Source organism: Mirounga angustirostris, unplaced genomic scaffold (genome assembly GCF_029215605.1).
Source record: "Mirounga angustirostris isolate CCGP_5_RB_7025 unplaced genomic scaffold, mMirAng1.0.hap1 SCAF_9, whole genome shotgun sequence".
Classification (NCBI taxonomy): Eukaryota; Metazoa; Chordata; class Mammalia; order Carnivora; family Phocidae; genus Mirounga; species Mirounga angustirostris.
The window spans coordinates 18,674,149-18,689,136 of record NW_026991717.1 but is presented as its reverse complement, the minus strand read 5'-3'; the positions used below and the strand labels follow the sequence as shown (position 1 = coordinate 18,689,136).

Below are 14,988 nucleotides of genomic sequence, written 5' to 3'. Positions count from 1 at the left end.
GAGGGACGACATGGAGGTAAGATGTGTCTACGAAGACTTTAAACACTCTGCTGTATACACCAACGTTTTGTGGGTGTAGCTTTTCAGGGAACCCCAAACTGGGTTCCCCACCAAGGTGACAATGACAGAGCAGCCCCAGCCTCCAAGTGAGAAGGGGAGGGCAGGCAGAAGTCAGCCAGGGATGACCTGGTGAGCACCACGGGGATCCACCCGGGAGCTCGGGCCAGGCTCTCAGCAGGTCTGAAGGGTGGTGCTCCCTGCTGGCACTGCCTAGGACACCTTGCCTGGTTCATCAGGCTCCCAGTCTCGGGCAACTCCTCATACTTTGGCCCAGGGGAAAACTGACTCTGACACAAATAAAGCTGCCGACCCAGGAGCTTAAAACTCACCTGAGAAACCTGTCCCTAAATCAGAGCAGATCTGAGCCTCATGAACCATCTCCGGCAACCTAAGTTGGGGGGGGGGGATGCATTATTTAAAGGAAAATGGACTTTTATAGCCTTTATGGTTTCCCCTGTCATAATCATGAGAGCCCATATTCTCCGGATGTTCACTGTATGCCAAGCACCTTGCGAATAGCTGGACCAATCTTAGATCTCATCTTGTAGACAAGAAAACTGAGCCTTGCAGAGGTCATGGAATTTTCCTACAGGTCCTAAGGGCTGGATTCAGAGCTGGACATCTGAGGGGGTCTAGTTCAGGGGTAGAGGGTGTGGCTGCAACCAAGTCAGACGTCTGACTCCAGCACCTGGGACACTAACCACTGTTCGGTATGCCACCTCCTTATAACCGGAGTAAACATGTGCGGCAGAGACAAGTTTAAAAAAGGAAGCACAGGGGCACCTGGGTGGCTCAGTCGGTTAAGCGGCTGCCTCTGGCTCAGGTCATGATCCCAGGGTTCTGGGATCGAGCCCCGCATCGGGCTCCCTGCTTCTCCCTCTACCTGCCACTCCCCCTGCTTGTGCTCTCTCTCTCACTCTCTCTGACAGATAAACAAATAAAATCTTTTAAAAAATAAAAATAAAAAGGGAAGCACACATAAATAAGGCAATTATTAAGTCACCCAGGAGTAACCACTATGAGCATTCTGCCTTACAACCTCAGATGTGTGTGGGGTGATGTATGTCCTTTTCTCTTTTTCTAGAGATTTTTAAGACAGTGCTTGTTATTCATAAACATCCTTCCATGTGAATGTGTATTTTACAAGAGCGGGCTTTATTTTATTTGGGCTTTATTTTATTTCATAAATGAGCTACATGATTTCAACCCAATCCCCCTCCTGTTGGACATTGTGGGTTTTTTCCATCTCTCACAGTTAGAATAGCCTTGTAACAAATCTTGTTACATGTCCTACTTATTTCTTTGGCAAATTCCTAAATGTGGGAGACAAGATCAAAGCATATGCACAATGTAAAAGTTATTGCTATATAATGCTACAAATGTCCCAGTTGAAACTCCCACCAACAGGGCCTGAGAGTACCTTTCCTCACCTGTGCAACCATGTGCCATATAATCCTTACAGATTTGACTTTTTCCAGCTTCTTACAGCTACTTGAATTTCCATTGATTTGACCATCTGTCAAGTTAACACCTTTTTTCTGTACGTATTTCTTTAGTGAATTGTTTGCATCATTTGGCCAATTTTTCCATGGAGTGTTTGGATTTTTTTTTCTTTTTTCTTATTGAGATCTGAATGCCTTTTATATGTTAAGGATATTAACATATCAAAGATAGCAAATATTTTCCCCCAATTTGCTATATGCTCTTTGACTTTTTAATGATTGGTTTTTTCTGTGCTAAATGCAATATATTTTTTAAACCTTTTTTTTCCTACCACTCTCCCATGAACAATTAAAGCTGCCTTGGGTAACTCCACACAGAGGTCTGATAACTGTCTTGGCCTCTGTGATGAACTAGCAATATCTGCCAAGGCGTGGGCAGGGAGCATTTGCCTTGCAGACCACCACAAAGAGAGGGAGACGTTGTGTCCCAACCATGAAAAGGGAAGGTCCAAACTATGAAATTGTGCTAAGACAACAGACATAAACTGAAAATGTTCCCAGCAGAAGGGATGTATGGCCATCCCACAGCAGCATAGAGGAGGGGACCAAGGCCCAGAAGACTTATGGGCTTCCATCAAGGTCACACAGCTGGTTAAGTGCAGACCTAGCCTTGGACTCATTCATCTTTCACCTTCAAGGCTACAGCTAACCTGCTGTGCCCCCTCAGGCAAGTCCCCTGTGTCTCTGGGTCTTAAAGTCCTCTCTATAAAATTCAAAGTTGCGGCTTAAGAAATTCTAATGACTTGGCCAGTACAAATCTCTGCTCTCTACGCACTGGAGTTTTGAAACATCTAGTGAAAGCTGGTCACTCAGCATCTGTTCCTTTCCATCTTCTGCCCTTCCCGGGAAAAGGTCAGTGTCTTAGCTCGGGCTGCCATCACAAAATACCACAGACCGGATGGCTTCGATAACAGGACTTTATGTCTCACAGTTCTGGAATCTGGAAGTCCAAGACCAAGGTCCATCAGGGTTCAGATTCTGGTGAGGGCTCTCTTCCTGGCTTGCAGATGGCCACCTTCTCACGGCATCTCCACATGGCCTTTCCTCTCGAGTGTGAGTGAGCAGGGAAAGAGAGAGAGTGACAGCAAACTTTCTGCTGTCTCTTCTTACAAGGATACTAATTCTATTGGACCAGGGCCCCACCCTTATGACCTCACTTAACCTTAATTACCTCCTTATAGGCCCTCTGTCCTTGCAGGCCTTTTGTCACATTAAGGGTTAAGATTTCAACATATGAATTTAGCAGGGACACAATTCAGTCCATAGCAGGTGACACAGGGGAGAGGATGCTCTAGGTTTGGCAGGAATTGGAGGAACATCTGAGTAGGCCTGTCGGCTTGTGGAGGATTGACTGCAGCTTTCTCAGTGCGGGAGTAGTGGGACTGTCCTTGGCGGATGTGACCCTGACATACTTCAGAGGATGAGCCATGTTGCTCCAACACCTCCTCTCTGACCTCACCTGGGCCTGAGGAACTGCATCTCAGCCAGCCTAGCCAAAGGCCTGGAGAGAAAACCAGGGCATGTTTCTGCAGGAACTGTTCACACATTTTAAGCAAGCATCCTGGCTGAGCTGGGCCAGTGGAGAAAGCAAAGTTGAGTTTTGCTCAGAAGCTTTTATAAGACCGTGGGCTTTTGTAGTCTGTCTGAAGTTGGATTCTGCCTCTTTTACTGACTAGCTATGATGTCTTGGACAAATAATGTAATCTCTGTGCCCAAAGATCTAAGTTAGGAATTGCAATAGCTGCTACTAATGGGAATCTTTTTTTTTTTTTTTAAGATTTTATTTATTTATCTGACAGAGAGAGAGCACAAGTAGGCAGAGTGGCAGGCAGAGGCAGAGGGAGAAGCAGACCCCCCGCTGATCAGGGAACCCGATGTGGGGCTCAATCCCAGGACCCTGGGATCGTGACCTGAGCCAAAGGCAGTCGCTTAACCAACTGAGCCATCCAGGCGCCCTACTAACAGGAATCTTAACCTCTTAAACAATGGGGACATTGAGTTCTTTCCTGCACACTTTCCATCTTTCTGCTTTGCCATCCTTAGCACGTGGATTCCACCTCCAAGGCTGCCTCATGTCCAAGATGAGTTGCAGGTGCTCTAGCCATCACATCTTCATTCCAGGCAGTGGGAGAGAGGGTAAGCAGGACACACATATTTTACAGAGCTTTTCCAGATGTCTGCCTTTTAAATGTTTCAGAAGTCCCATCAACATTTTCCTCTTACATTGTCTGAAAGTTATTCACAGGGCACAACCTGTGGCAAGGAAGACTGGGAAGTGTAGTCTCAGTGTGGCATGTTGCTGCCCCAAATAATATTGGGGTTCTTTTCTGAAGTGAAAGATTCAAATGGATATTGGGTAGGCATCTTGCAATTTCTGTTAACACTCAGTTTTTTTCTGCCTGCAATTTGGGGATTGTAATAATACCAACCTCACAGGAGTGTTGTGTTGCCTTGTACCTAGTAGAGACTCAATATATGTTAGCTAAATTATTGTCTATCAAGAGTGCATGAAGTGAAAAAGGAAAATAATGTTGGCATTACTATGAAGATAGTTTTGACCTCACAGACCCAATGAAAAGGTCTTGGTGGGTGGGGGGGCGGTGCTGGATGGCTCAGTCAGTTAAGCGTGTGCCTTCAGCTCAGGTCATGATCTAGGGTCCTGGGATTAAGCCCCGCATCAGCCTCTCCACTCAGTGGGGAGTCTGCTTCTTCCTCTCACTCTCCCTCTGTGCTCTCTCTCTCAAATAAATAAATAAAAATCTTTTTTAAAAAAGAAAAGGTCTCGGTGGCGCCTGGGTGGCTCAGTCGTTAAGCGTCTGCCTTCGGCTCAGGTCATGGTCACAGGGTCCTGGGATCGAGCCCCGCATCGGGCTCCCTGGTCTGCGGGAAGCCTGCTTCTCCCCCTCCCACTCCCCCTGCTTGTGTTCCCTCTCTCGCTGTGTCTCTCTCTGTCAAATAAATAAAATCTTTAAAAAAAAAGAAAAGGTCTCAGGGGTTCCCAGGACTCCCAGATTACATTTTGAGAACTGCTGCTTAGAGAATCAGATTATCCTTGGAGGGACTTGCTAACCAAGCTCCAGCATGACACCGAAAGAACATACAACCATCCTTTTACCTTTATGAAGTTTGGATAATTTTTGTTAACAGATATGACCTAGTTTTTCTTTTTCCAAGATCGAGCATAATCTGTAATGCCCTGTGTATGTCTTTGTCTTTGCTCATCTTAGAAGTGTAAACCCCATGAGCACTTGCCACTGTGTTCCAAAGCTTGACATGTGGAAGTAGATCCACAGACAGAAACTTGACAATGTTGAGCTTTACCGACACCCTATGCTCCTGGAAAACAGTAAAGGTTAAGACCTCCCCATCCCAATCCACCCATTGTGTTCTGGAAAATAACTCACTGCAAAGAACCACCCTTCCTTCCCCGTATGACTTAAATAAGACTCACGGATGCCCTCCTTGTTTACCCATGACAAGGCCAGACACAAACCCTCTAAATTCTTTCTTTGCCTCATACATGGTTAGCTGAGCCTCTTGTCCCCACTGATCAATCAGAACAAAATGCTTGTTTTAACCAAAATTCCATGAAACCTCTCGCCTTCATCCAGGCCCCTGAATGGACTTTAGCCTACCCTCAGCTTGAGCCACTATACAGCCCCTCTTTGAGAATAGGCTGGCCTCAGGTAGAACGTTCTCGTATCTACTTATCCAGTTCTGCCACCCTTTTGTCCTACTTCCCCACACCTGGTTCTTTTCAGCCTTGCTTACTCCTCTCTATAAAAGAAAAGCTCTTTCTAACTCTTGAGATGCTTGCAGATCTTATAGTCAGAGGGTTCTCCCTATGGCAAATCTTTTTCTCCCCTTGCAATAATCTTTTTGAATAAAATCTCTCCTAAATCTGGATTTGTTTTTTATTGGACATGCTGAATGGAAGAAACAAGTGTAACAGATCGGAGAGTGGCTATATTAATTCAGCTTTGCAGATTCTGATCTGACTCCTCTCCCTTTTAATCACATTCTTACATTCTGATGCCTAGACTTGCCAAATCCACCAGCCCATGACCAAGCCCTTTGGGCCAGGAGCACGGCTGTGGCTGACAGCGGGGCTTTACACATTAGGATTTGGATTGTGGTGCTGGCGCTCCCCTCCTCTGTACCTCGGGTCAGGTCACTTAATGTCTCACCTGTTGAGCCACTATTTACTAAGTGTAGGCTTTGAACTGGACACAGGTTGTGGTGAGCAAAACAGACGATAATTAGGGACAGGAGGATTCGGGCAATAAAACAAGTAAATCAACTGAGAAGTGAGATGAAGAAACAGAATGTCCTGACAGAGCATGGAGGGAGCACCCAGGTATATGGGGTAGACAGGGAAGGCTCTGCTGAGAAAGTGGCTTATCTGAGGCCTGGGGGCCCGAAGGTCCAGCCATACCAGCAGCTGAGAGAAGGCTATTCCTGTGAAGGGCCAGGGGTGGGAGATCTGGGTGTTTAAAAGCCAGAAAAAAGGGGAGAGTGGCTGAAAGGAATGAGTAAATGGCAGAGAATGCACTGGAGCCCGCTTACGGTCCGGGCCTTTGTCTGCCAAGATAAAGAATTCTACTTTTATTTTAAGTAGGATGGAAAGCCATAAAAGGGAGAGATCTTATTGTTTTAATCCTTTTGCTTTGTGGTTTAATTTGATTATTACTGAGATTTCATTTTTCTTCCCTATTAACCATTTGTATACTTTGGCGAATTGTCTGCTTATGCTCCCCACCCATTTATCTACTGGGCTGTGAAGTGACTTTCTCATTCATTTGATGAGGTTTGTCTCAATTAAGGATTTTAATCTTTTGTGGTGTTTGTTGCATATATTTCCCCCTGGTTACTGATTGCTTTTTAATTTTGCTTTCCTTTTTGGGGGTTGAAATTTTAAACCTTTGTGCTTTAGTGTATGAGAAGGTTCACCCATCACTATTAAGCTTAAGGAGTCCCCCGCCATCGAACTTGGGTAAATTGTGTTGTTTGTGGTCCGTGTTGTCGTGGTTCAATGGTTTACATTGGTGGTCTTTTCTATTTTCGTGTGCGCGGAGGACCAAACTCCTCCGGTGGCGGTGAGGACTTCAAGATGTGGAGACCCCTGGCCCACCCCGGCCGAGCCAGAGCGGGGTGGGGAGCCCTTCCCAGCCGGAGGCCGCAGCAGGTGGCACCCACTCTCCTGCGAATCCGCCCCCTCGTTACACAGTTGACACAGAGGGCGGGGCCAAAGTCCTCTTCTACAGGTGAGAAAGCTGAGGCTCAGCAGAAAGCTGGGAGGGGGAGGTAAGCCTACAGCAGAAGCAAAAACTGCAGCTGGGCAGAGCTGGTGCCCCGGTGGCGGGCAGGGGGCGGGGCGAGGGCCCGGTCGGAGAGCTAGAGCCCCGCCCCTCCCCGGCCCCGCCCCCCCGCCGCCTTTCCCGTACTGACCTCTCAGCACAGCCCGGCTCATTCCGGAGCCCGCGCAGCGCTGATTTCATTGGCTGCCTCGCCGTCCCCGCCCCCTGGAGACCTGCTGATTTTCGTAGCCAATCAGCAGGCGCGGCGGCGGCGGCGGCGAGTCTCGAGGGAGACCGGGTGCTGAGGTACCGGGGTTGGCAGGAGGGGCCGCGGTCCTGGGAGGGGGACCGCGCGGGCCCTCAGCGGCGCCGCGGCTGAGAGGTTGGGCCACCCTCCTGCCTCGGGGGCGAGCCACCCTCCTGCGTCCGGAGGGGCGGCGACCGCCACCGTCCGGGGCTGGCCGGAGGTTGTTGGGGTTGAGGGCAGAGGTCGGAGGTCGTGCCTTTGTGGAATGTTGGGGTCCCGCCCGTCTAAGCCTAGGAGCGGGCCGCGCCCCGTTTTGTTTTTGTCGGCGCCTGTGTGGGGACCGCCCTCCTTGCACGGAAAGGGCTCTGAGGGAAACAGGCCTGGGAGCCGCCAGGGCCCCTCGCAGGCCCTGCGCTCTGAGGCGAGGCCGGCGGCCCTCGGGTCCCCGAGGACGGCCGCCGCCTCCCTCCTGCCGGCCCGCGGGTCTGGAGGGGGAGGGCGGCACGGTCGCGCGGGGGCCACTGGCTGTCCCCGAAGGCGCCGCTCCCCTGGGCTCCGAAGGGCCCCGCGCCAGCGCTTCTGAGGCTGTCATTCCCCGTGTTTGAGATTTCGTTTCTGGAACCTCACTCGGACGGTTCCCAGAGGGGAAAGCGGGTAGTGTGGCTTTTGCACTTGGCTGGAGGTGAAACTAAAAACCAGGCGCGGGATGTAAGGAAGGCAAAGGGACCTGTGAGAAAGTGGACGAATTTCTGAGCTCGACGAGAATTTTCTGCCCATCTTGGCCCACATACTACGTAGTTCAAGCCTGGGGTATTGGAAATCAGAGTATTTTATTCTCCTAGTTCTCATAAGCGAGTGCCCTTAGTCTTGACCTTCTTGGCGAGGATGCTTTGGAATGTGTAAAGTACTGAACAAGAATTGTTTTGTACAAAAGTTCGAAGTTAAGATTCTCAGAGCAAGGAAGCTGGGAACAGCCCTTGCCTCTCATCGCAAGGATCCCAGCAGCTGCTTTACCCCTCTGAGACCAAAAAGAGAAGTCGTTTCTTTATCTGTGTGGGTTCTGGGGAGACACCAGCTATGGATGAGGAATAAGGGGGATGCAATTAGGGGAAAATGCTATTTTTATATGCCTCTCACCCACCCCATCTCAGCTAGCGTAGAACCCATTATTTTTTGTACTGATGGTGTCTGTTGAGTATGTACAATGATCAGGGAAGGGAGGAATCTCTAACAAGACACTTCTCTTTAATACAGCTGCAGAGCAGTGAATGTGCCTTATGTGGAATTAACCATGGGGTTTGGTTTTCAGTTGAGAATATGAGGCAGAAGGAAGTGTTAACCAAGACCTTCCAAGGCCCAGCCATTGTCTGTAGGACTCCGACCAGCCACGTTTACATGTTTGAGAACGGTGGTGGGGACTCGGGGGACTCCTCTGAGGAAGAGTCCCACCGCGTGGCTCTGCGGCCCCGGGGCAAGGAGCGCCAGAAGAAGGGTGCCCATCACCCTCCCCAGCCAGGAGCAGGTGACGTGGTGCTGCTACAGCGGGAGCTGGCCCAGGAGGACAGCCTCAACAAGCTCGCTCTTCAGTATGGCTGCAAAGTAAGAAACCCCGCAGGTGAAGGTGTCACCTGTCCCTCGGCTCCTGTGTGTTTAGAGGAACAGAGCAACTCACTGAAGGGTGGGGGCCCTTGCTGCCCCTTCCTGACCCTGCAGAGGTGGTTTGGAGAGGCCTCTTGTAGCCTTAAAGGACGCCCCCCTTCCCCCACCCATCTAGCCAGAGATGGAAGGCAGGTGGAAGTACTTTAAAGTCTGAACCTTGGGATCATGAAAAGTGAGGGTTAGGAATCTCACGTGTTGGGGCAGTTCCCTCTCTGCAGAGTACTTCTCTCACTGTCCCTCCAAACTGAATTTCAGAACCCCCCCCCCTTTTTTTTTAAGTAGGCTTCATGCCCAGTGTGGAGACCAGTGGGGGGCTTGAACTTGCAATCCTGAGATTAAGACCTGGGCTGAGATCAAGAGTCAGATGCTCAGGGGCACCTGCGTGGCTCAGTCGGTTAGGCCTCTGCCGTCAGCTCAGGTCATGATCCCGGGGTCCTGGGCTCGAGCTCCACATTGTGCTCCCTGCTCAGCGGGGAGTCTGCTTCTCCCTCTCCCTCTGCCCCTCCCCTGGCTTGTGCTTTCTCTCTCTTTCGCTCTCTGTCTCTCTCAAATAAATAAAATCTTAAAAAAGCCAGATACTCAGCTGACTGAGCCACCCAGACACCCCTCCAACCCCACACCTTTTTTTTTTCTTCTTTCAAGCACATTTTATTTAAGACCTACTAGGGCCAAAGATGCCAGGCAGAATTTATCCAAGATTTATTTGGTAGGCTTGCTTTTTTGGCTACTTCTCTTTTTCTGATCCTTTCTTGCTGGTTGTAGCTTATTCGGTCAAGTTTTACATTCTCTCTTTTAGAACTGCATGATCTAGCCTTTGTACGCTGTGTATCTATATAACCCTGTTTCTCTCTTTAATTATGTTTTTAGCATTCAGAGTGATTAACATGGCAAAGTAAGTAGGAAAGTATTTATAGAATTGCTGCATTTTTCTCCTAGATTGAAACTATTTATTTTATTTTGCTAATAACACTGTGTTACAACTTTCTGTGGCCTCCCCTGAGGCTGTCTAACCAGTTTATTTGAGAAATCTTTTCCTCCTTAGTTTCTTATCATTTATCTAACAAGGTTCAAATGGTTAAACACATTGTATAGGATGTTGTGGTATTTCCCAGGGGAAATAAATAGGTTGGTCTCTAGGGACACAGAGTGGTCTCTCAATTGTACTGAGATTTATATGTGACTCTCTAAATAGGCATACTGTGTGGTTTATAGACATGGGCTGAAAATGAATCTGACCCTACACTGAGTGGATGCAGTGGGCTTCTTGGAATACTGATGTTTAATAAATCTGTGAAGACTATATAATGCCTCTGATAAGTAATCAGTTTTCCAGTTTATTTATTTTTTTTTTTTTATTTTTTTTTTTTTTATCATTTTCATTGCTTCAGTTTTCCAGTTTAAAGTAAATATAAATTTGGTGTTAATTTATTAAAGGCAGAGACCGAGACTATCAGGTCTCAAGCACCTTATGCTTTAGTTTCAAGACATGATAAATTACAAATGTCTGCCACCCCGATTCAATTAGATGATAAAAACAATTGCTCAATAAGTGAAAAATAATGGAGATGATTGATTTGAATAAGGTGCTATCTAAAGGTGTGTTGGCTGTATTTACACTCTAGTTTAAAGTGGGCTTATGAGTTAAGATCTTAAAGTCCATCTCTAATGCTTTCAGTAAGTTCCAAACATTAGCTTGAGGGAGGATTTCTCTTTGACTTACATTCTGCACCACCCCTCCCTTAAGATTTGATTTTGGAAGGAGTTTGTCATGAACTTTGTTACTTTGTAAAACTCATAGTGCTGTTGCTTTCTCCTCGGGTAGTAAAATTAAAACAGAAGATTTCAGTCCCATACTTTCCAACTTGATTCATGATTCCCTATATGTTTCTAATTATCATTAAGTGTTGTGAAATCCTCAAAGTGTATTACCCCTAGATCACTTCTATTTAAAAGATAAGTTTATATGCCATACAATACTTCTGGGCAAGAAAACATGGTAGAATCATGAGGACATACGTCTTAAAACGTTATTACAGTTAAAATAGGTTCTGAGTGTCTCTTGAGTTGGCTGAGGCTTTGTGTTTGGGGATCGCTAATGTAATCAGCTACTGAATTGGGTTCTTAATGTGGGAAGGAAGTCAGCCAGACGGGGGCACTGTTGCCTCAAAAGTTAAAAGAAGTAGAAAGGGCTATAGCTTTTTAAGTTGCCATGGTTGGGTTTCACCTAAAAACGTTTTGTTGCGGTCACACTTTAAACAAACAAGAGACTCTTTTCCAAAATTGATCTTATGTTATTCAAACTTGTAAATCTGTATGGAAATGTGATGATTAAGCTACACATTCAGGCTGAGTTAAAGCCAAAAAAGTTACTCAGCCTAAACTAATTTTGTACATAGATGCAGTTTTCCAATATTCATCAGATTCTTAAGCGGGGTGGGCTTGGATCCTCTTTCATAGAGAGCTACTTTTTGGATATTCGTTCTAAGGAGTTTACATATTTCGTGATGTTTGTCTTCATGGCTTTCCTAGGTCGCAGATATCAAGAAAGTCAACAACTTCATCAGAGAACAAGACTTATATGCTTTGAAATCTATTAAGATTCCAGTGAAAAATCATGGGATCCTAACAGAGACCCACAAAGAACTCAGACCCCTCCTGAGCCCATCCTCAGAGACCAGAGTGACCTTTGAGGAGCAGCCAGACCCAGATAGAGCAGCTGTAGGCACCGGTGCCCTGCCCAGCCCACTGACGGATTTCTTTAAGGGCATTGACCAGAATATTGAGCACGCAGTGCAGTCAGAAATCTTTCTAAATGAAAGTTATTGTGTAGAGACCTCCAAGCAGCCGCTGCTCCCGGCTTCTCCGAAGACCCCGACAAATGGTGCAGACTGTGGAATTCAGTGGTGGAATGCCGTTTTTATCATGCTTCTAATTGGGATTGTTTTACCAGTGTTTTATTTGGTCTATTTTAAAATCCAAGCTACTGGCGAGATCCCCAGTAGCTTGAACACAACTGCTGTCCCCAATGGCTCGATGACCGTGAGTGCAGTTCCAGGGCATGTCCCCAGATTAGCAGTTCCAGTGCCGACCGTCCCCTCTTCAGACAGCCAGTTCAGTCCAACCACCCGGGCAGGGAACTAGCTCTTGTTGTTTCTAAAGACTCAGGCCAGTGTTAGCCTTCGGCCTCCCAATGCGCATCACCTGGCATTGGCCATATCTTAGGGTGCTGCATCTCCTTTTCTATGACATTCTGGACATGTCTCAGAAGCCAATGTTGAGTTCTCCAGAACACTCACCCTGAGGAATAGGCTCACCTAATCCAAGGCTGTGGGAGCCAAAACACCCGCCCCCTCAGCCCCCTGCATCCAGAAGGTACAGCAAGGGAGACATGTGCACGTGATACATGCCGTCTCTTGAAGGTATAGCGTGGACTGGCACTGCGTGGGCCCCCATATCGGAGGTGTTCGGAAGTTGAGGAGCGGCGTTAAACCTTCAGCGTGGGAGCCTCTGGGATCAGCTTTGGTGACGTGGCTGTTTGCAGTGTCCCCTGCCTGCTGGGAAGAGATGACTGGCTGTGACACATGGTGCTCTTTGTCCCCCTGGCAAAGGTGCTGTCCAGTAGCGGTGAACACCACCCTGTTTTGGAATAGGACAGATTATAAGAAGCCCTATGTCATGTTTGTTCCACCAGTTAGCCTTTTTTGAGGCAGTGTCACTTCTAGAATTGAAAAAGCCCTGAATCCGAATTGCTCTAATATCAAGTAAAGGGCAGTTCTCTTCCTTGTACTTCTAGAACTACTTAGTAATACCCAGGCTGGCTTTAAGGTGCCGCATGGTGTGGCCGGCACTTCCTGGCCAGAACATTTGGAGGCTTTTGCTCAGTTTCCCCTGAGGTGCATCCCCACTGCAGTGGCTGCCCAGATTACCCAAGTTAGCATTCTTGGAAAGAATTCTTGCTGGCCAGTGACTGGAGCTGAGTAGGTGCAGAGAAAAAGATGAGTGCCTATGACCGAGGTCCCAACAGGTGACACTTCTAAGGCCGAACAGTCTGGCATTGCTGAGAGCGGCAGCCCCTGGGTGTACCTGGAAAACAGGCGTAGGGAGAATAGGTGTGCTTTGTGCTGCTTCCCTTACTCTAATCTTGGGAAGTCTAGAGCCATTGCCCCAGAATGGGCCTCAGTGTTTTTCTTCGGGTAAATACACTTTATATAGTGTAGCTCATGATGTTAAAAACCAAACCACTTATTGGAGGGCCTAGAGGTGACCGTTGCTGTGAAGGCCATAAAAAGAGGGGTCAGGCTCCCATCAGTCTGAGGTTTTCCCATCTACACAGCAGCAGTCATGCTGGAGGCTCAAGGGAGGCATGGGTCAGCCTCTGAGGCCTTGCAGGTGGAGCAGGGGTACGTGAGGTGAGGGTGAAAGCCTGTTTGGCTGGAGCCCATCTCAGTCCCACGGAAAAATGGAAATGGGCTCACGTGGCTCGGAGAAGCCCGCCACCAGAGAGGAAAACAGACTGCACAAATGCTGAGCTTTGAGCTTTGAGCGAGGTTTATGTCATTGGACACATCAGGCCTAGAGATGAATTGAGAAGATTTCATCATTGTAAGAGGAGGTGAGTGTTGCAGAAGAGTACTTGAAATTGGCTTCTCATTTTTCTCCTCTCAGCTATGTGGAGAACGATTTGCCCTGGGTTCACTTAGTAAATTTAAAGTATCTTCAAAAGTAAATCTTTTCTTCAAAACCAAAATGGTCTTCAGGATAAAATGAACTCGTGAATTTTTGCTACAGGAAATGTTTTGATCATGTGAATGCTTTTCCAGCCAAATGTTTGTGCTCACTATGCCCCCTGGAGGCCACAGGTTTCTCTAACATATCACCATTAACTTAACGAGGCAGAGCCTGGAATCCCACGGGAAAATGGCTTTTGCCAGGCAAAGAATAAATATCTGTATCCTTTACTTTTTAAAAATGGAATAAAATAATTTCTTCTGTGAAGGAAAATTGATTCTTCTTTTTTTTAATTGGGGAGGGGTGGTATTTCCGAATTAAAAGATGTGCGACAATGTTGGAGAACATGGAGGTGTCCATGTCCAGGGGGTGAGGCCTGCCCAAGGGCTTGTGCTCAAGGTCACCAGAACAGGTGAAGAACAGAAGTGGTAAACCAGCACAGTCTCACTGATTGGTCTGTACAACATGCTTTAAAGTGGTTTTATTAAGTATACATGAGAGATACCATGAAGCTCATTTTCTACACATTTTACTGCATTTTTGGTGTCTTGGGAGTTAATGTTTTAAAGAAGTAATTAGATTTGATAGGTTGTGTTCGGTCCTTTTGATTGAACTATAGTGCCCAAGATTGTGGACACCTAGGGAATCTACGTCGTCAGGCAAACGATGCTCCCGTTTTACCCTGGGGTGACAAGGCTGCAGAGACTAAGCAGAAGTCTCAGGGTCACCCAGAGCAGGACTGCCCAGCCAAGGCCATGCCACAATCCTTCCTTGGGAAGCTGGTTCTTTAAATTGCCTCTGTTGGGGCGCCTCGGTGGCTCAGTCATTAAGTATCTGCCTTCGGCTCAGGTCATGATCCCAAGGTCCTAGGATCGAGCCCCGCATCAGGCTCCCTGCTCCGCGGGAAGCCTGCTTCTCCCTCTCCCACTCCCCCTGCTTGTGTTCCCTCTCTCACTGTGCCTCTCTCTGTCAAATAAATAAATAAAATCTTAAAAAAAAATAAACTGCCTCTGTTAATAGTGAAGCCTTCCCAGGGTTGAGGAAGAATGATAAACGTTCTTATTTCTCTACATCCGCACCAACATTTGTGAACTCTTGTCGTTTTGATGATAGCCATTCTAACAGGATGGGATATCTCACTGTGGTTTTGATTTGCATTTCCCTAATGGTTAGTGATGTTGAGCACCTTTTCATGTACCTGTTGGCCATTTGTATAATTTATTTGGGAAAATGTCTATTCAGGTGCTTTGCCCATTTTTTAATTGTTATATTTATATATATTTATTTTGCTGCTGAGTTGTGTGAGTTCCTTATGTATTTGGGCTGTTAACTCTTTATTGGATATATGGTTTGCAAATATTTTTTCCCACTCTGTAGGTTGTCTTCATTTTGTTGCTTGTTTCTTTTGCTATGCAGAAGCTTTAGTTTGATATAGTCTCACTTGTTTATTCTTGCTTCTTTTACTTATGTTTTTGGTATTATATCCAGAAAATCA

At 47.0% G+C, this 14,988-nt stretch overlaps 1 protein-coding gene across 4 annotated transcripts; it reads left to right on the top strand.

Annotated features, from left to right (window-relative positions):
* Window positions 1–7,068: 7,068 nt before the first annotated feature.
* Window positions 7,069–13,753, top strand: LYSMD4 (LysM domain containing 4). 4 transcript variants are annotated; one of them, XM_045899509.3, is made up of 3 exons: window positions 7,069–7,165; window positions 8,416–8,705; window positions 11,295–13,753. In XM_045899509.3, the coding sequence occupies exons 2-3, from the start codon at window positions 8,424–8,426 to the stop codon at window positions 11,904–11,906; spliced, it is 894 nt and encodes a 297-aa protein (XP_045755465.1). In that variant the 5' UTR covers window positions 7,069–7,165; window positions 8,416–8,423; the 3' UTR covers window positions 11,907–13,753. The 4 variants fall into 4 exon arrangements, with proteins under 4 accessions (XP_045755465.1, XP_045755467.1, XP_045755466.1 ...); XM_045899511.3 differs by having other exon boundaries at window positions 7,154–7,241; XM_045899510.3 differs by lacking the exon at window positions 7,069–7,165 and adding an exon at window positions 7,173–7,916.
* The last annotated feature ends 1,235 nt before the right edge of the window (window positions 13,754–14,988 follow it).

What these genes read in the sequence shown, in the direction of transcription:
- LYSMD4 (XM_045899508.3), top strand. Translation starts at nt 8,304, where the DNA reads ATGTACAATGATCAGGGAAGGGAGGAATCTCTAACAAGACACTTCTCT. An exon ending in CTCTTCAGTATGGCTGCAAA is followed by an intron (nt 8,706 to 11,294) that starts GTAAGAAACCCC and finishes TGGCTTTCCTAG; the next exon opens with GTCGCAGATATCAAGAAAGT.